Consider the following 19738-nt stretch of genomic DNA (forward strand, 5'->3'; position numbering starts at 1 on the left):
AAGCCTCAAACAAGAAGGCAACAGGTTCAAAATGTGCTATAAGAAATGATAAGCAGGATGATTTCAGAAAGACCTGTAAAGACTTGTATGGTCTGATGTAGAGTGAAGTGAGCAGAACCAGGAGAACTCTGTGCACAGTGACAGCAATGTTGTTCAATGAAGAACTGTGAATGACTTAACTAATCTCAGCAGTACAATCCCAAATGACTATTGATGAAACATACTATCCACCTCCAAAGAAAGAACTGATATTGATGAAACACAGACTGAAGCATGCTATTTGTCACTTTTTTTCATTTTTTCTTTTATTCAAGTTTTTGGTTTTTTTTGGGGGGGGGGGCAGGGCAATGAGGGTTGAGTGACTTGCCCAGGGTCACACAGCTAGTATGTGTCAGTGTCTGAGGCCAAATTTGAACTCAGGTCCTCCTGTATCCAGGGCCAGTGCTTTATCCACTGTGCCACCTAGATGCCCCTTGTTCAAATTTTCTTATACAAAATGACTACTACTACTAACTGCACATGTGTAACCTATATCTGATTGCTTACTGCCTCAGGGAGGGGGCAGGGGAGGGACAGAAGGAGAGATGGAATTTCTAACTCAAAACTTTAAAATTAAAATGTTTATTATTTTTAAAAATTAATAAAAATGCATTTTGTTGATGTCCTTTAACTTTTCATCACAATCATTTCCCATCCCCACTCCCTCTAGATCAGGACTTCTTAAACTTTTTCCGCCTGTGACCCCTTTTAGCCTAATAAATTTTTACACAACCCCAGGTATATAGGTATATAAAATAGGTATACATAACCTTTTACTGTTGCCAAATTTTTCATGAACCCACATTCAGTTACACGACCCCACATGGGGTCAGCACCCACAGTTTAAGAAGCTTTGTTTTAGGCTGAGCCCTCCCTGGTTCAGAAGAATGAACAATTTAAAAAACAACAACAATGAAACAAAACATCTAATACAGAAACCATATCTGACAATGTATACACCATTCTGTCCTAGTTACCCCCACCTCTCTTGTCATGAGAAAGAAATTACACATCTCATCATTTCTTGGAGCCTTGTTTTTTTCCATTGCGACTTTTAGAAATCTCTTCCTTTACATGCTTGTAGTCATTGATTCTATTGTCTTGCTGGTTCTGGTTATTTTTGCTTCATACAAATGAATTCTCCGAATTCCTGACATTCATCATTTCTTATGGTACAATACTTCTCCATTATCTGCACATACCATAGTTTTTCAGGCATTTCCCAACCAAGGGGGCATTGACTTTGTTTTCAATTGCTTGCTATCACAAAAAAGTGCTACTGTGGCTATTTTGGCGTATATTAGATCTTCATTTCTGTCTTTGACTCCTCTGGAGTTTATGCCCAGTGGCAGGATCACTGGGTGAAAGGGCAGAAAGAACTTAGTCATTTTTCTTGCATAAGTCCAAAATGAGAGCCCAGCATGGTTATAGCACCTCATAAATGCAACAAGGAATCAGTGTTCCGTCTTTCCACAGCCCACCCAACAATTACTATTCCTTATCTTTTGCCATCTTTGCCAATTTGCTGGGTGTGAGGTGAAATCACCCATTTATTTAACTTGGGTTTATCATACTCCTGTAATCTGGAACATCTTTTCATACAGACATTTGTAGTTTGCAATTCTTGTTTAGAAAAGAATAACATAGGGGCAGTTAGGTGGCTCAGTGGATAAAGCACTGGCCATGGATTTTGGAGGACCTGAGTTCAAATCTGACCTCAGTCACTTGACACTTCCTAGCTGTGTGACCCTGGGCAAGTTACTTAACCTTAATTGCCACTCCCCCAAATCAATTAAAATAAAAGACCTAACTTAAAAAAACAAAAACAAAGGAGGGCTTTTGGGGGCAGCTAGGTGGCACGGTGGATAAAGCACCAGCCCTGGAGTCAGGAGGACCTGAGTTCAAATTCAGTCTCATTTCCCCACAAAAAAAAAAAAAAAAGAAAAAAGTATAATATGACCATTTATATGTTGGTAAATGGCTCTTGGGATCATAAACTTGAATCTATTCCCTGACTATTTGGATATAAAAATATGAGTAATTAGTAATTTTAATGATTAGTAATTTGTTAATGGTTAAATTAATGACTGTTGATAATCAATAAGTTTCTCAGTAATATTTGACACATTTTACCTTTATTACTTCTCTTCTAATTGTGTATTGATTCTTATTTGTTCAAAACCTTTTAAATTTCATGTAGTCAACACCTAGATCATGAGTCCAACATAACAGGGCAATTCTTGTATCCTTCATATCTCAAAATTCATAGATAAGTGCTTCACAGGGGTGGGGACAGCACACGACGTTTATATTTGCAAGCGACAAAATACACAGAACAATTTCTTAGGGATTCTCCTTCTCTCTCTTCCTACATGCAGCCTCCTCCTGGTGCTGCTTCCTAATTTTATTCTGGTCTTTTTCTTGCTCTGGGATCAGCTGATACAGTACTCCTTGAGAAATGAAGATGACTTTATATGACATGTCAAAGAAAATGGAAGCAGGGGTTGATACTAAGGAAAAACTGATATTGTCAAAAAGATTCATTTTACTATTGATAAGCTCTCCTATGCTTGTTTGGCTGAGAATTCTCCCCTTTGCCTTAGTGGTGACTGGTACCTGATCTCAAACACTTCTGCTTTTTTGATGGTGTGAGTTCTTATATTCAGGTCATGTCTTCTAGCTGATACATGAATCAGTCACAGAGGAAATCAGGAAAGCCTTCAGTTACTGTAGCCGTGGGAGGAATTCCCAAAGCTGGGGAAAATTAAGGTGAGCTGGAACACAGAGGACATCAGAATGAAGATGTAGCCATGCCTGGACACCGGGGAGCACCTCTCCCAGAGAATCCAGCCAAAGAGTCCCCCAGGCGTGGGACAGGGTGGGGGTTAGGAGAAGGTCACAGTTGTGATAAAAACTTTTGGGGGCCGTAACCTATGGACCAATTTTTTGTTGGCCTGGGATAATGAGGCAGGGGAATGGCAGCTAACTTGGGGGAAGAAGCACATGCTCCCCAGAGAGAAGTGCAACCTGGGGCAAAGCCCTATTGCCTTAGGCTACATATACATAGCTTATATGTAGCTCTGTGCACCTAAGCTGAGTCTTGCCAGGAAGCAAAAGATTCCATGATTCTGAGGAGAAGATGGACCTTCTCTTCTTAAAATGAGAATCGGAATATACCAACAAGAGAACAATGTTTCTATGTTATAATGTAAATATCCATACTATCCATTTCACCTCCTTTTTAAAGAAATTCCTTGGTGGCAGCTAGGTGGTGCAGAGGATAAAGCACCGGCCCTGGATTCAGGAGGACCTGAGTTCAAATCCGACCTCAGACACTTGACACTACCTGTGTGACCCTGGGCAAGTCACTTGACCCTCATTGCCCCACAAAAAATCCAAACAACAACAGAAAAAGAAATCCCTTCTCCTCCTAAGCAGAGTCATCCCATGTAACAGAGAACTTTTTTTAAAAAAAGCTATTAAACAATCAACAAGCCTTTTACTTTTATTTATTTATTTTTGCCAGGCAATGAGGGTTAAGTGACTTTCCCAGGGTCACACAGCTAGTAAATGTCTAGGGTCTGAGGCTAGATCTGAACTCAGGTCTTCTTGAATCCAGGGCTGGTGCTTTATCCACTGCGCCACCTAGCTGTCCCCAACAAGTCTTTTAAAAGCTCTGACTGAACTGTGCTAAGAGCTGAGTGTATTAAAATAAAATAAAATAAAATAAAGCAAAAACAGTCCCTGACTTCAAGGAGCTTACATTCTATCGGAGGAAACAACACACGTGGAGCTAGGAGCATACTAGATCCACCCAGAGTAGATGGAAGGTAGTTTGGGAGAAGGCATTGCAGCTGGGGAGGACAGGAAAGGCCACCTGGGGTGGCTGGGTGAGCCTCAAGGGAAGCCAGGGAGCCAAAGAGTCAGAAGTGAGGCGAGGATCAAAGTCGAATTAACAATGGCACTGGGGACATTCCTTCCCCATTTTAAAGAATTCTGAATTGCCAGAGTTTCCAGTCTCACCTTTCCCTCCTAGTCACTCGATAGGGCCAGTCCAATGCCGAGCGTTGTTGGCTACACCCTCACATGCTTGGCCCCTTCTCTCCACCCAAACAACTCCCGTGCTGGCACAGACCTCATCTCCTCATGCCAGCAGCAAGGCTGCTGCTTGGTGTCCCTGCCACCAGCCTCTGCCCACACTTGTCCAGCTGGCGCTCCACTGCTGTGGTGATCTTTCCCAGGTACCCTATTCAATGAACTCCAGCAGTGCCCTATCACCTCCTCTATTTGGCTCTTATAGTCCTTCACAGCCTGACTCCCTCCCACCTTTCCAGCCTCCTTACACCTTTCACTGTTGTTGTTGAGTCATTTTTCAGTTATATCCAGCTCTTCATGGCCCCATTTGGGGTTTTCTGGGCAAAGACACTGGAGTGGTTGGCCATTTCCTTCTCCAGATCATTTTACAGTTGAGGAAACTGAGGCAAACAGGGTGAAGTGACTTGCCCAGGCTCACACAACTAGTGAGTGTCTTAAGGCCAGGTTTGAACTCAGGAAGATGAGCCTAACTCCAGGCCCAGCACTCTGTGCACTGTGGCGCCCCCTAGCTGCCCTAGTTGATTCTTCTACTGAAGTAATAAGCCAGTACATTCCTACACCACAATTCACTAGCCATGGGGTGTCCGTTTTGTTTCCGATTGTTTGATGCTACAAAAAGTGCTGCTGTGGGGCAGCTAGGTGGTGCAGTGGATGAAGCACCAGCTCTGGATTCAGGAGGACCTGAGTTCAAATCTGACCCCAGACACTCAACAATAGCTGTGTGACCCTGGGCAAGTCATTGCCCCAGAAAAACACAAACAACAAAAAGAAAGTGCTGCTGTGCACATTTTGATATATATGGGAGTTTTCTTTCTCTGACCTTCTTGGAGTGCACATCTGGGGGGATGCTTTACAGGGCAGACTGTGGCTGTGGTTCCTGCTCCCTCACTCTCAGTTGGCTTCTGATTTCACATCACAAAGAGACAGAGTGCCCTGAACCACTGGTTACTTTGCGGGGGTGGGGATGGGGTGGGGGTGGGGCAGGACTTGTGTGGCAGACTCTGGGGAAGAGACCAGAGGAGAGCAGGTTGGTGACTGCCACTTAAAGCTGCAGGATTGGAACAGATCCCTGCTACCTCACTTCACACTAGTCTGTGAGACTGTGTTTGTTTAAAGTCATTTACCAAAAGATCTTTGGCAACGCCTGTCCTTGCTATCAGGATAATAGTAGCTGCATTTCTAGAGTCACATGACATCCTGTTTGGTCCTCACAACAACCCTGAGAGGGAGGTGCTGTTACATCCCCATTTTACAGATGAGGAAACTGAGACAGACACCAAAGGACCCCACTGGCAGTAAGTGTCTGAGGCTAGATTTGAACTCTGGTCTTTCTGACTCCAGATGCAGTGCTCTGTGCACTGTAAACTTCCTAGCAACCCCAAACGTAGAAGAGATGGTGGGAGGCATTGGGAACCCAGACCTTCTGTAAAGGTATCAGGTTAACCTGAACTGCTTGGGATGCTGACCAGGTTATAGTTTCCTCTGGATTCCATTTTAGTAAGTACTGTAACCTAAGGAAGTGAATGGGGAGGAGGGGGAGCAAGATCTGGGGCTCAATGAGCAGAGGCTGATCTATGGCAACTTGGGACTTTTTAGAGAATTGATTCCCACCATTGGATGTTTTCCCCATAAAAGTATTTTATTATGTTCCAGTTACATGGAGAAATAGTTTTCAACATTTGTTTTTATAAGATTTCTAGTTTTACATTTTTCTCCCTCCCTCCCCTCCCTCCCCTTTCCCCAAGACAGCAAGCAATTTGACATGGAAAGGTGCTCTCTCCGTATGTGCTCAGTTTATACAGGATCGGCCCGCAGGGCCAGGGCTTGGGGTGCCACCTGGTGGTTTGGGCATCTTATAGCAGCTGCTAGGAAACAATTCTCTGTGTGTGTGTGTGTGCGCGCGCGCGCGCGCGCGCGCGCGTGCGCGCACAGGCACCACATCCAAGAGCTACACATATATTTTCCAGTGAAATTACAAGTGAAAACATTATTTATTTTGTCATAGTGAGTATAGCATATGATTGCACTGACTCCTGCCCTGTATAGCACCACTTCCCATAATCTAGTGAAATGCTTCCACTTTGCAGATGAGGTAATGCCTTCGTCTTGGACTTGGCCAAGGTCATGCAACACTGGAATTTTAGCCCAAATCCTGACTCAGGGCCCAGTGGTTTCTCCATATGGGTCAGAGTAGAGAGTTCTGTAATTGTGTGAATCTGCAGCTTCTGGGGTTGATCTCAGGAGTCTGAATATCTTGCAACTCTTCCCCTTATCAGTCCGTTGACTTTGAGTGACTGGCTTCAGTTTCCATGTATTTCCTTCCAGTTGGGCTAAGGTTGATCAAGCCAATTCAAGAAGCATTTGTTGATCCAGTACTTCAAGACATAAACTGTATACAAAGACAAAACTATGAAGTAAGATTTGATAACTGAATGGCTTCATACAGTTTGTAGTTCAGAGGGTTATCCCACTCTGAACCTTGAGAGTGATTGAGACTATCTCAATTCTGAGCCAGAAGACCAATTTGAGTCAAGCCTAGGAGGTTTTTTTTTTTGTTTGTCTTTTTTATTTTTTTATTTTTTGGAGGGGCAATGAGGGTTAAGTGATTTGTGCAGGGTCACACAGCTAGTAAGTGTCAAGTGTCTGATTTCAGATTTGAACCCAGGTCCTCCTTAATTGAGGACCAGTGTTTTATCCACTGCACTACCTAGCTGCCTGCCCCCAAGCCTAGGAGTTTTTAAAAAGATACATGCAGACGAAAAGAGTAGACTGAAAGGGAGAAGCCAGAACTACGCAGTTACCAGTAGCAGTGAGCAGACTGTTCCCTGGCCCACCTAGGACTTAAGGAACAGAGCTAGAATCAGCACCATAGGGACAACAGTTAAAAGGAGAAAACTGACATGAAAGTTGAGCTGTGGCAGAGGTGGGCTGAGATGGCGCAGACACTTGTTAGTAGAGAACTCAGAATGAAGCTCCTGTTTCCAATCCCCTCTTCAAGGACAGAGGGACATTTTAAAAAGTCAACTCTTTCTCCAGGTTTCCCTCCCCATGCCTGCCCAGTAACTGGTTCTGAAACTTATTCTTCTTACTTCTATTGCCTAAGCACTTCCTGTATACTGATTTACTCAAATAAAATGAGGCCAGAGGTCAGCCAGAAATACACCAAATCTAAATTAGGTCAGAGAGCCAAAGCTCTGTCTGAATGTTAGGAATTTTCCTAACTGGGGGCTCTAAGCTGTTGTATTAGTATTAATAACTTTCTGCCTGACATAAACTGCATAAAACTGGAGAGAATGGTACCAATATGAATTTGAAGGCCATTATGCTGTCCCTAAGCTGAAAGAGAACTAATTATAACAGGGTGTGGCTGATTCATGATAGCCAATGTAGCACTTCCAGGCTTGCAAAGTCCTTTACTAATATTATCTCACAAAATCCCCGGGAGGGAAGTGCCATTATTGTTGGTACAGATGGGAAATTGAGGCAAATGAGTTAAGTGACTTGCCTGGAAAACTAAGTACACATATAAACCCAAATAAAATACATACCAAGGGAATAGGAGGCAATTTTGAGGTGAAACCCTGGGTGGGGGGTGGAATCAGGAAAGGTCACATGTAGGAAGTGGGGCTTGGGTAGACAAAAACCTCAGAATTCTAAGAGACAGAGGTTGTAAGAGAAAGAACAATAGAATTAGAGGGAAGAGCTTGTACAAAGGTGGGAAGGGGGAAATGAATGTCATTTCTGAGGAACAGCAAAGCCAGTTTTCAGCTCTACATCTTGGGTCCCTATGAATGGTAATAACTGACATTTTTATTGTCAATATTATTTATTTATATTATTAGAGGTTTGTAAAGCACTTTACATGCATGGTCCTATTTGATGCTCCTGGGAACCCTAAGAAGTAGGTCGGGGTTAATACTAATTATTAGCATCATTTTACAGGTGAGGAATTTTTTGATTAGGGTGCATCAATCTGGGAAGGCCTCTAGGAGATGGTGGCTTTTTGGAGGCAAGGACTGGAATTGTAGACTTCTCGAGAGCCCAAAGGCTGCAGCAATGTGCTCTGCTGCCTCTACACCACAGGATGGCGCTAAAGCATGACGTAATCTCTGTTTCAAGAAGCTGGAGCCTAGTATGAAACTACATTTCCCAAGATCCTCCGCGGGCCATTAGGACCCCCCCCCCACAGCTGCCCACACTATTGCCTATACGTGTTCTGTGGAAAAGAGAGATTTTTTTGCGATCTTTCTTCCTCTGTGGATAGCGGATGATAAAGGGCGGCCCCTAGCCTTCCGTTGCTATCTCTGGGTCTGGCTACTTCGTCCTGTCTTCCTTCATTCCGGGTTAAAAGGGAAGCACCCAAGGAGCTTCGCGAGGACCCGCGACCTTTAACCCAATATGGCGGCGCCCGTGTTTGGGTCGTGGTCGCGGTGAGGCCCGGCGGACTTGGGACCAGGCTCCCGCTCCTTTATCCTCTCTGGCTCGTGCCCAACAGCCCGCGCCATGTCGAAACTCAACCGGGCCACGCGCTCCATTCGGAAGATCGAAGGCAGCGGCGTCATCCGGGCCATCGTACGCGCGGGACAAGCGATGCCCGGACCCCCACTGGGACCCATCCTGGGCCAGGTAGAAGAGGGAGCTCGGGGTTAGTGCGCAAGCGCAGCGGGGATTGCGGCGGGGGGGGGGGAAATCAATGAGGAGCTGATGCGCGTGCGCAGAGGGGAGCAGGGCGGGGGTATCTCAGAGAAGAGTGCCGCGCGTGTGCAACTGAGACATGCTCTTGAAATCCCAACCCGCGACATGCGGGTTTTGCTAAGGACTTGGAGTCGGGGTCGCAGGTTCGAGTACTACTTACGACGCGTATAAATTGTGTCATCCTGGCATGTCATTTTTTTTTTTTAAGTGAGGCAATTGGGGTTAAGTGACTTGCCCAGGGTCACACAGCTAGTAAGTGTTTAGTGTCTGAGGTCATATTTGAACTCAGGTCCTCCTGACTCCAGGGCCGGTGCTCTATCCACTGCGCCACCTAGCTGCCCCTGGCGTGTCATTTAATGATAATAATGACAAAAGCAGTCCATCATCTAGCACTTTAAGCACATTGTCTCAGTTGATATGCACCACACCCTCCGGGGGCAGGTATTGCACCTTGCAGATCAGCAAACTGAGGCCCCCAAATGAGCAGTGACTTGCCCAAGGCCACTCATCCAGGACTCTTCAGTGTCAGGATTCCAACTGAGGTCCCACACTAGACTACCCTCTTCCTTCGCCTCCTTTGTCTTGTCTCCTCTTCTGTATAATGGGGATCCTGGGACTGTAAAGAGCCGTAGGGTCCTAGGCCTTGAGCTGGAGGGGACCTCAGAGACCAAGGTGTCACAGCCCAGACTTCTATTGATATCCAGGAAGAAACTGAAGGCAGGGGAGCGGGAGTGACTTGTCCCAGGTCCTAGAGCTTGTCTACTCCTCTGTGGTTTGGAGGTGATCTCATGGTGCCAGTGGACCTCAAGCTCTGGCAAGTGTGTGAAGGGGGGCAGCTAGGTGATGTAGTGGATAGAGCACCCGCCCTAGATTCAGGAGTACCTGAGTTCAAATTCGGCCTCAGACACTTGACACTAGCTGTGTGACCCTGGGCAAGTCACTTAACCCCCATTGCCCTGCACTCCCCCCCCCCCAAGAGACCCCCCCCCCAAAAAAGCCCCAGGTGTGGCATGATGGATGGGTGGTATCTATTGTCCAGAGTCCTAGCTAAGCCAGGGGAGGAGGGCTGGCCGTTGGGGACAGCCCTCTGGGACTTGGCTGTGGTGATGGACAGTTTGCCTGTGATAACAGCAGACACCCCTCAGAACCAAAGTCATGCCAACAGAAAAGAGCAGGTGAACTGGGGCCTGGGGGGTCCAAAGTGCTATTCAGGGGGGAGTAAGACAAGGTAAGAGACAGGTCGATGTTGGCATCGGGGGTGGGAGCATTGGGGTGAGGGGTATCTCTGATTGTCATCACAGCCGTCACCCTCGGCACTCACGCTCCCCTTCTCCTTGACAGCAAGGCCTTGCCATCAGCCAGTTCTGTAAGGAGTTCAATGAGAAGACAAAGGACATCAAAGAGGGGATCCCCCTACCCACCAAGATCATCGTGAAGGTTCGGGGGGCCTAGGCCCCAGGGTGGCTGGAGAATCACAAGGCAAAGCCTCCCTGGGGGGGGGTCCTCACCCCACCCCCACCCCCAGTGAAGGGGGCCCTCCAGACTCCACGCTCCGCCCTCTTCTCCCCTACCCACTTTCCCTCCATGGTCTCACACACTCCCATGAGCCCAATGTCACTGGGTCACTCCCAGGTTTCTATAGCCAGCCCCAAACTGTCTCCTCCCACCACCTGTACCTCCCATTGGCTCAGAGGTGTGGAGCGACCTCTACTCTGATGCCTTCTCTCTTCTTCCAGCCTGATAGGACTTTTGAGCTCAAGATTAATCAGCCTACAGTGTCCTACTTCCTGAAGGCAGCAGCTGGGATAGAAAAGGGAGCCAGGCGTACAGGTGATGGGCCGGGCACCTGGGTGGGGGTGTGGGGGTGGAGGCTGGCACCTGGGTGCCGTGGGACGGCCATGGACGGCCCCAGGCAGGGAGTGGTAACAACTGAAGCACCTTCCTCCCTTTCAGGGCATGAGGTAGCTGGGCTGATCACTTTGAAGCATGTGTACGAGATAGCCCGAGTGAAGGCTCAGGACAAAGCCTTCGCTTTGCAGGATGTCCCCCTGTCCTCGGTTGTCCGTTCCATTATTGGTAGTGCCCGGTCGTTGGGCATCCGAGTGGTGAAGGAGTGAGTGATGGGGGGGGGCCAGGTGGTCCTGGGAAGCAGGGACAGGGTGGGGGAGGGGGAGGTTGAGGGCTTCTGTTCAGGGACTGAGGGGATGAGGAAGGAAGCCCAAGATCCTGGAGTGTCCCTGTGAGAACTGTGCACGTGCCTGTGTGCGTGTGGCTGAGTGTACGTGTGTGCGCTTGTATGCATGCCTGCATGTGTGTGTGTGTGTGTGTGTGTGTGTGTGTGTGTGTGTGTGTGTGTGTGTGGTGGTCAGCTCTTGTAGGAGCAGGGGGTGGGGTCTGAGGCCAGGAAGCCCAATCACCGGAGCCCCAGGACCCCTAGGGTGCTGACCTTCCTTTTCTTTTGGCAGCCTCAGTGCAGAGGAGCTAGCTGCCTTCCAGGAGGAGCGTGCCCAGTTCCTGGCTTCCCAGGCCCTAGCAGACGCTGAAGCTGCGGCGGAGGCAGCGACCAAGAAGTGAGGCGTCTTGCCCAACCCTCTTCTGATCCCCTAGAGTCTTTTGCTGTGTGCACCTGAGGGGCAGAGGGAGCCGATGGCTCCTGTGACCCTGCTTACTTTTTATGTATTGTGTCAGTCTGTGATTTAAAGGGCTAAAGACCCCATAAATAACTGTATCATTTGTTACCTGGTTCTGCTTGTCTGTCTGCTGATCGGGGGTGTTGGAGAAAAGGCAGCGAAATCGTTGGGACAGACTTGGGGAAAGAACCCAGAAAATCAGCTTTAAGAAGTTTCAGAGCTGGATGGGCCCTGGGAGCAGCCCCATCCAAGCTGGGTCCCCATTGGAAGGATCCCTGGCAGCTGCCCTGTCCAAGTTCTCTCCACAGCAGAAGGGCTGGCAGCAGCCACCCCTTACAAGCTGTGCCCCCAGGGCTCATCCACCCTCTTCTCCGACTCCCACTAAGGAAGAACCAGTTGAGGAAAGCAGAGAAATAAGACTGTCTCTGGGTCAGAGGACTTGGGCTCAAATCTTATCTCTGATGCTTTCTTCCTGTGTGACCTTGGGCAAATGCCCTCCCAGCTGGGCCTCAGCTTCCTCCTTCATAGGATAAAGCTAGCCTCGTGTCTCAGTGTGAGGAGCTTGACTAGGCAGCCACAGGGAGAGCTGGAGGGGCCCTGAGGGCTCTGGAGCCTGGCTGGATGCGGTTTCCTAAGATGTTCCCTGGAGTCTCCACCCTTGTCAGCCCCTGATTCCTGGGCATCTGGGTGTTGAAGGAGGGAGTGCCCTGGAATGGGTGGAGGTGAGAGTCTGGGGACAAGAGGCCAGACTTGTCCTCACAAAAGGGCAACAGTCAGGCTTAGAACTGAGGGGACTGGGGCTGCAGTCAGTGAATTAGGGGCTTCTCCCCTCCACCCCCCATCCTGAGATTGGGAGGAGGGACAAGTAGCAACATCTCTTGGGCTGGAAAAGGAGGGACCTCCCCAGCTACCCACAGGATGTTCAGTTTTTCTGAGAGTCAGTGATTATCCTTCCACCTTCCTAAAGGTGGAAAGAAAGAGAAGGAAATCATCTCTTTGTCCAGCAGGTGGCCCCAGTTCCTCTCCATCCCGTCTTAAAACTGGGAAATCTTGGAGAGGAGGCTTTTGTGCAGGATGGAGAGGGAGAGCTTTGATTCCTTAAGAATTAACAGAGGCTCATCAGACTCCATTAGAGAAAGTCTGCTGCCCCCCCCCCCAATTCCTCAAGGCATTGAGGTGCCAACTCAGAGGCTGTAGGCCTGAGAACTTGAGTATTCAGGAGGTACCCCGGTCACACCTACTGGAGTCAGGGGCTCTTGGGGCCAAATAGGCTTTAACTGCTAGAAGGTTTCAAGAGGGAGCCTCCTTGTCGGCCTTCAGTGCAGGGCTGAGTCAGACACTCAGATCTCTCAGAAAAGTTCAGAAAGCTGACCCTTTGAATCCTTCCCCCCACAAAGCCAAAGGGGAGTGGAGGGCACCATGTCCGAGGCAAGGTCCCTGCATGGGGGACCCTGATGAGGGGCTGCTTACACTAACAAACAGCTGCCGGGGGCGCGAGATTTGGTGAGTGGCCTTGGGTAGAGCCAGGAAGGGGAGAGAAGCCCAGACCTAAAGTCTATGGCTCGCATCATTCCCTGTCTACTTGTCCCAGGCTGCTGGTCCCAGAGGAAAACTCAGCTTTGGTTTGAGCTTGACGATCTTGAAGCCTGCCCCTCCATTACCCCCATGGGGAAAGAGCTGCCGCCTGGAGGAAGGAACTAGTCAGAATTCCCTCCAGGCTCAGAACCATCAGCCCTTGGCCCTTAGACCAGATGGGTCTAAGCACCTCCCCCACCACAGGTGCCCAGGCCCACCACCCCAGCCCGCTTCTCTTGGACATCAGCAAACAACACTGGAGCTACAAAAAAGGTGAACCGGACTTTATTATAAAGTTGGTTACAAAGTCAACACAGCACCACAAATTTCACTGCATGGAGGCCCCAGGGGCCAACACAGCAGCCAGGGGATCCCTGTCTGCTTGTACATGTACACACACACACACACACATACACGCACATGCGTGCACACACGCACATGCATGCACACACGCACACACACACACACACACATGGCGTGACGACAGATCTGTCTTCCTTCATCGGAAAGAAATGATAGAGTCGCTTCACGCCCCCCACCCCAGGCGCAGGGCGCAAAAGTCACAGGAAAAGCCGCGGCAGGCGGCTGAGTTCATAGGAATTGAAATCCTGTTACTGGAGTGTAGACAATTCTACGTGAGTGTCAAGAGCCCCCATGGGGCGCTGGCTAGCCCGGGGCCGGCCTTTTCCCCCACAGAAGCCCAGGGACCCCTAAGGCCCCTGGGAGTGGAGAATTCCCCCAGGCCCCTTGGGCAGCATGGAAGGGAAGCTGTGACTCCCCCATTCTCTGTATGGAATCCCATTCAAGGAAACTCACTACGAGTGAATACAGATTGAGATGGAAACTAGGATTGCTCAAAGTCTCTTGATTCTAAAAATGATCCCCTTCCCCTTCTTCCCACCACCCTTCCTCCCCCCTTCCCATCCTTCAGGGTGGGAGGGATCAGACACGTCCCCTCCAAGCCCCCAAGGATCCCCCTCAAGTTCCCGGGGTGGTGGAGAACATCTCCACTCCATGATGACAATATGCCATACTCAACAACGTTAAGTCACAGACTTATTCAGAACGTTGGTTCCCCTCCACTTCCATCTGAGGAAAGAGAAAACAAGAGGAAATAGGGTTAGAGAATCGTGGGTCAAGCCACAGAACCCATCCCCCTTCCCCCCTGCAAGCAGGGCTACTGGGCACAGGGTAGACTAGTTGAGTTGTGATCCTTGGGTTCTGGGAAAGGGTCTGAGCTAATAAGGCTGGAGTGAAATGGGCAAATGGGCTATGTTCTGTCTAGACCTCCAAGTTAGACCAGCCTTTTCTTTCCCCGTTTTTCCTGGTGGAAAAATACTGGACTAGGAATCGGGAGACTCCCACCCCTCCCTGAAGGTTCTACTCTAAGGGCCCACGCTGAGTTCTGTTATTTGGGATGAGTCAACTAGCCTTGGTTTCCTTGCTTTGTGGACAAGACCCTTCCCTCCCTCATGGGGGTCTTGAGGCCAGTGGATGGGGTGGCATCCTTTTTGTCATGCTTACCGTCATGGAAGCTGTCTTGAACACGACTCTGGAGTTGATACAACTCATCAGTACATCCATCACAGGGGAACGCTGAGACACCTGTCTCAAAGTCGGTTTCGTATGCGGCCAGGTCCTCCAGGAAGCTGTGATCTTCTGGGGACAGGTCGGTGCAGGGCGACGGAGCCCCCCCTGGGCCTGAAGCCTCAGGACCCCCTGGTCCCCAATCCCCCTGGGGCGTTGGGGCAGAGAGGCCCATGAAGATGTCTTCCACAGACTTCTCCTCCAGGAATTGGTCCTCAGGGGCATCCAAGAATGCCACCTCCTGGCTCTTCCAGGATTTAAGGTCCAGGCTGAATATCGGGGGGCCAGCCCCCGGAAAGGAGAGACTTTGGCCCAGAGGGTCAAGCCCCTCTGCCCCAGGCTCTGCTGGGAAAGGACAATCCATGCCCTGGGCCAGCTGGCTTATCTGCTGGATAAGTCGGTCTATCTCACTTCTCTCCTTTTCTGAGTAATGGAAGAAACTCTGTTTGACTGGGGAGGCCTCTGGGGTAAGCAAGCCATCGGGAACCAGGGGCACGTCCACTGAGAGAGGCCCTCGGAGCTGGGCCAGAGCCAGGAGAGTGCAGTCCCCATTACCAGGACTGTTAGGGCTGGGGGGCAACTTCTCATAGAGAAAACTGCAGCCATCTTGAGGAAAGTAAGGTTTGGTGGGGTTAGGACTCAGTTGGTCTGGGAAGGTCCGGCTGGGGCTGGTCAGGTGAGTTTGGAAAGCTGTGCTGGGTGGGGTTAGTTGTTCTTGGACAGGGCTGGCCAACTGCTCCTGGAAGGTGGCAGTGTTGGGCATCAACTGCTCTTGGAAAGTCGTGGCACAGGGAGTCAGCTGGTCTTCATAGGTCTGGGCTGTGGCATCAGTCAGCTGGCCTTGAATGGGGCTGGTCAGTTCAGGAAAGGTGGCACTGCTGGGGGTCAGCTGGTCAGGGAAGATGGTAGTGCTGGGCGTCAGCTGATCTTGGATGGAGCTGGAAGGGGTGGGGATATGATGAGGCTGGAAGGGCTCTTGGAGGCTGAAGAGGAAGGCACAGCCTCCTGACTGGTGAGGTGTGTATGGTGGGGTGCACACAAAATCTTTGCACAGGTCTCCTTGAAAGGTAGACTCAGGGCCTGTGGGGAATGCCAAGTAATTGAAATCCATGTCCTTGGGGGGCGGAGGCAGCTGCTCTCCAGAGGAAATGGATGCCAGTTCTGGGCCAGTTGGGAAGTTCGAGCTTCTGGGACCCCCGAAGGCTGGGGTGAAGGTCGGGTCAGGGCTTGCACACTGAGCTGGGGAGAGGAGGCTTTCAGAGAATGTGGCTGGTACAGTTGAGGTGCCCAGAACATAAGCCAAATGGGCATCTTCAGAGCTGAGTTGCTGGCGAAGACACCAGGCTTCCGAGTCACTGGGTAGGAAGAAAAGAGAAACTGAGGTGAGAAACCTGGTTCCCTTGTCTAAGTACCCAAGCTATTCTCCATCCAATCCCCTTCCTGAATCTCAGACTTCAGCTCACCTGATTGGGTAGTTGTTGGCAGTGATGGGGCCATCGGAGCCTTCCGGATGCATCAGGGAGTATATCCATACCCAGCCTCCAGCCTTGGCTTGCAATCTCACTACCATTTCTGTCTGAGCATCACCACTGTCGGCCACTAGAGGGAAAAGAGGAGATAGAGGGTTAGCCTAGTGCCCATTAGCTACCACCACTACCAATTCCCTAACAGCCCACCTCTTACCTGGTTTGATTTAACCCTAGTCCTCACTTACATCACTAGGAGGTTGCACTCAACTCCCTCCCCGTGTCCCTAGAATTCTAACCCAGACATCACTTTTTATCCCAATCCTACCACAAACCTGCCCATGTATAGGTTCATGGGATCATAGATTTAGAGCCAGAAGGGACATTAGCAACCATGTAGTCAAGTCCTCATTTTGCAGATGAGGAAACTGAGGCCCAGAGAGGTCAGTTGACTTGCCAAGGTCATGTAGGTAGCCAGTGTAGACCTTGTCTCTAAAGTCCTATCTTCTGATTCCGAATCCAGCACTCCCCATTGAGGCATACTGCCTTTCTTTGAAGACTTTCACACTAAGGCACACCAGCACCATTAAGCTTGTCCTCCCCCTCTGGTTAATCTTCTCCCCAGATTATTCCTGGCTCTGCCTCCCTCCTATCTCTGCTCCTGCCCCGTGGATGCACTGGGACACTCACGCAGGCGGTAGTGCTGGGCCGAAGCGTGGGCCAGGTCCTCAGGGTGCAGAAGTCCATACCATGATTTACAGACCAGCTCGCTGCGCTCAAAGCCCAGGTAGACTAGGACACTAGGAAGGGCAAAGGCAGGAGGTCAGCTTTCTGCTCTCCCATCCTGACACCCAAGTATCCTACACCCCTGAAGCCCAGCTTACTCCCTCCCAGACACCAACACTTTCTGCTCCATGCCAGCCCTCCTATTCCTTGAAGCCCCTGGTTCTCCCATGATTCTTGGAAGCCAAGTGTGACATCCCCAGTAACAAAAGCTCTGTCTTTCTCCTCATGACCCAGGCACCCCAAACTCACCTCTCAGAGACATCCAGCAGGGCCAGGTCCTTGGCATGGCGGCTCTGAAACACAGCCAAGAAGATCGAGGCCAAACCAGGGCCACACCCTGGTCCAGGTCGGGCTCGGGGATCAAGTGGGGCACAGAAGGCTGTGAAGACTGGATTCCCTGCCCAGTAGGCTCCAGGGGGATGAGGGTGGAAGCGACCACGGATAAGCACGAGCTTGTTGCCTGCACTCTGGCGTCTCAGAGACTTGGAAGTGTTGAATCGGCATCGGAAAAGGCGATCTGAATGGAGAGAGAAGAGTCAGTGAGTAAGTGAATGAATGATAATTGTAGAGAGGAAAAGGCTAGGAAAGACTTGGCCAATGCAAGAGAAAAGAGAAGGAAGCAAAGTACTCACCAGTGTCAGGCATAGAGGGCAGAGTCAGTTGCTGACGGACGGTGAGGTGGTCAGCAGGATCAATAATATCATAGATGCTGTCACCCTGGGCAACCAGATCCACCTGTGGAAGAGGAAGAGGTGTAAAGAAAGGACCATCAGTGAATGAAGGAAAAGTCCAACCATGCACAGAATCTGCTCAGTACATCTGGGCGCATCAAGCCCTCAGTGGTGACCCTGGACTAGCTTTGGTCTCCCAGTTCCTTAAACTCTTATATGCAACACTGTACTGTCCCATGGGATGCAGTAATTACCATGGGGACAATCCCAGGATGGAATAGGAGCAGACAACTGGAAAAGACATGCAGGATAATCTAGTGCCAACCTTCATGGCAAAGGTGTGGAAACTGTGGCCCAGGATGGGAAGGGATTTATTTTCTGAAAGTCACATCACACTAGTTTTGTGTGATGGCAAAGACCTGTGTGTAGCACCTGGCTTCCAGCTCCACCCCCCCTCCCCCGTGCTCTCTCCACTATATTATCATATTTCCAAATTAGGAGGGGTGGGGAGAGAGAGAGAGAAAGAGAGAGAGAGAGTGCTTTCCAGGCCCCCTCTGAATATCGAAATTGGACCTTCACTCGCTTCCCTGTCCCCTCTGTTCTAAGCATCCTCAAGACTGGGAAGAGCTTTCCTGGTTGGATCTACTTGTGCCCTGCTCAATTCCTGTGACAAGAAGATACTCACCATGGAATGACCCAAGTGCTCGCTCACGTTGTCCGACAGATAGAGAAGCTTTCCCTCAGCTGTAAACATAAGCAGGAACCCCGGCAGCGCCGCCACGATGTCTTCCAGCTCCTGCGCCGAAAGCAACCCAGCTGGGCCAGTCAGAGGGGCGCCTTATGGGAGAGAAAAAGAGGGTGAGTCAGGAGGGACGCTCCAGAAAACTGGAGACAGGAAGAGAGAATGCTACATGGAGGGAGAAGCAATGAGATGATCTTCAGGAATCCATAGGGATCCCAGTGGATAAGCCCCTGGAGTAGCTCCCACCTGTTGACCCCGCTCCCCGATCTCCTGGCCGGGGTACCTGTTGATTGGAATCTGTGATGCCCTAGCCAGGGGGAGCACGTTCAGACCACAGTAGGGTTAAGAACCTTGGACAGCACCCGCAGCCAAGGCTGCTCGCGTTCAGCACCACAGACCCCCAAAGACCAATGCTCTATCGGCAGTGTCAGAACCTCGGACAGAGCCTCGGGTTCCAGACAGCTCTATCTGCCTGCGCTTCCCTGAAAAAGGGATCTCCTAAAGGGATGCGCCCTTGTGGGCTGGAGACTATTAGAATCGAGGCGCTTCCCAGTCCAGCGTGCCGACACTGAGGAAGGCACCCTAAGGTCTCGGGGAGCAAAGGAAGGAAGACTGGTAGTCTTAGGTCCCTTCCCTGTTCGGATTCTTCCTGAGTGGACTCCTCTCCCAGACTAGGGGTGGTCCCTGGAATTCTAGCCCCGGACTCCCACCAGGGTCTCCGAAAGCCCAGTCCCGCTCACCTCCGGCAAAGAAGACTCCCTTGCGGGTGTAGATGCAGGCTAGCGACATGATGTGCAGGTAAGACAGCCGCACTTTGTCCGCTTCGGCCAGCGGCAGCAGCTCCTTGAGGCTCCGGATCTCCGCGTTGATCTGGTCTCGCCGCGCCTTAGAGGCGCCCTTGGTGGAGCGGTACATGGCTGTTGGCGGCGGAGCTCGCGCCCGGGCGCCTTGGACACCTGGGTACCCGCCCCGACGCGCCTTCTTCGGCTTCTTCCTCCTCTCTCTCCCCCGTCTCTCTCGGTCTCTCTCTCTCTCCCTCTCTCGGGCTCCGATTGGCAGCTCTGCCCCCCTCGCCTGCCTCGCTTCGCTTTATATAGCCCCAGCCGGGCGTGGGGGGCTCGATTCAGGGACGGGGAGGGGGGCGGGGGGAACGGGGGGCCGGGCCAAGCGGGCTGCACGGGGAGCCGCCGGCTGGGGGGGCCCCCCGCTCCTCCTCCCTCCCCAGCCTCCGACGTCATCCGCATGACGTAGAACGAGAGAGGGAGGGGGAACTGCGGGGGGGGTGGTGCAGGGGGAGAAGAGAAGCAAAGGAGGGGGCCGAGCCTGGAGGGGATGGAGCCAAGGCGCAGCGCCGCTGTGCAAGAGGAAAATGGGGGGTTCTAAAGCGCAGGGGCCTTTGGAAAGCTGGAGAAGGGTACTTCTGGCAGTGGGGAGAGTCCCCCATAGCCCCCT

The 19738-nt window shown here is 50.6% G+C and overlaps 2 protein-coding genes across 2 annotated transcripts; one reads left to right on the plus strand and one right to left on the minus strand.

Annotated features, from left to right (window-relative positions):
- The first annotated feature begins 8430 nt into the window (after nt 1–8430).
- On the plus strand, nt 8431–11567 carry MRPL11 (mitochondrial ribosomal protein L11). Its single transcript, XM_043971434.1, has 5 exons — nt 8431–8760; nt 10171–10266; nt 10566–10659; nt 10783–10942; nt 11295–11567. Exons 1-5 carry the CDS (start codon nt 8638–8640, stop codon nt 11401–11403), a joined length of 582 nt encoding a protein of 193 aa, XP_043827369.1. The 5' UTR covers nt 8431–8637; the 3' UTR covers nt 11404–11567.
- Nucleotides 11568–13320: 1753 nt separating this feature from the next.
- On the minus strand, nt 13321–19333 carry NPAS4 (neuronal PAS domain protein 4). The gene is made up of 8 exons (XM_043971390.1): nt 19027–19333; nt 18230–18381; nt 17506–17608; nt 17123–17390; nt 16778–16887; nt 16085–16220; nt 14559–15976; nt 13321–14123 (listed from the first exon to the last, which is right to left on the minus strand). The coding sequence occupies exons 1-8, from the start codon at nt 19199–19201 to the stop codon at nt 14095–14097; spliced, it is 2391 nt and encodes a 796-aa protein (XP_043827325.1). The 5' UTR covers nt 19202–19333; the 3' UTR covers nt 13321–14094.
- Between the last annotated feature and the right edge of the window lie 405 nt (nt 19334–19738).

The sequence above is a fragment of the Dromiciops gliroides genome, chromosome 6 (assembly GCF_019393635.1).
Source record: "Dromiciops gliroides isolate mDroGli1 chromosome 6, mDroGli1.pri, whole genome shotgun sequence".
NCBI classification, from domain to species: domain Eukaryota; kingdom Metazoa; phylum Chordata; class Mammalia; order Microbiotheria; family Microbiotheriidae; genus Dromiciops; species Dromiciops gliroides.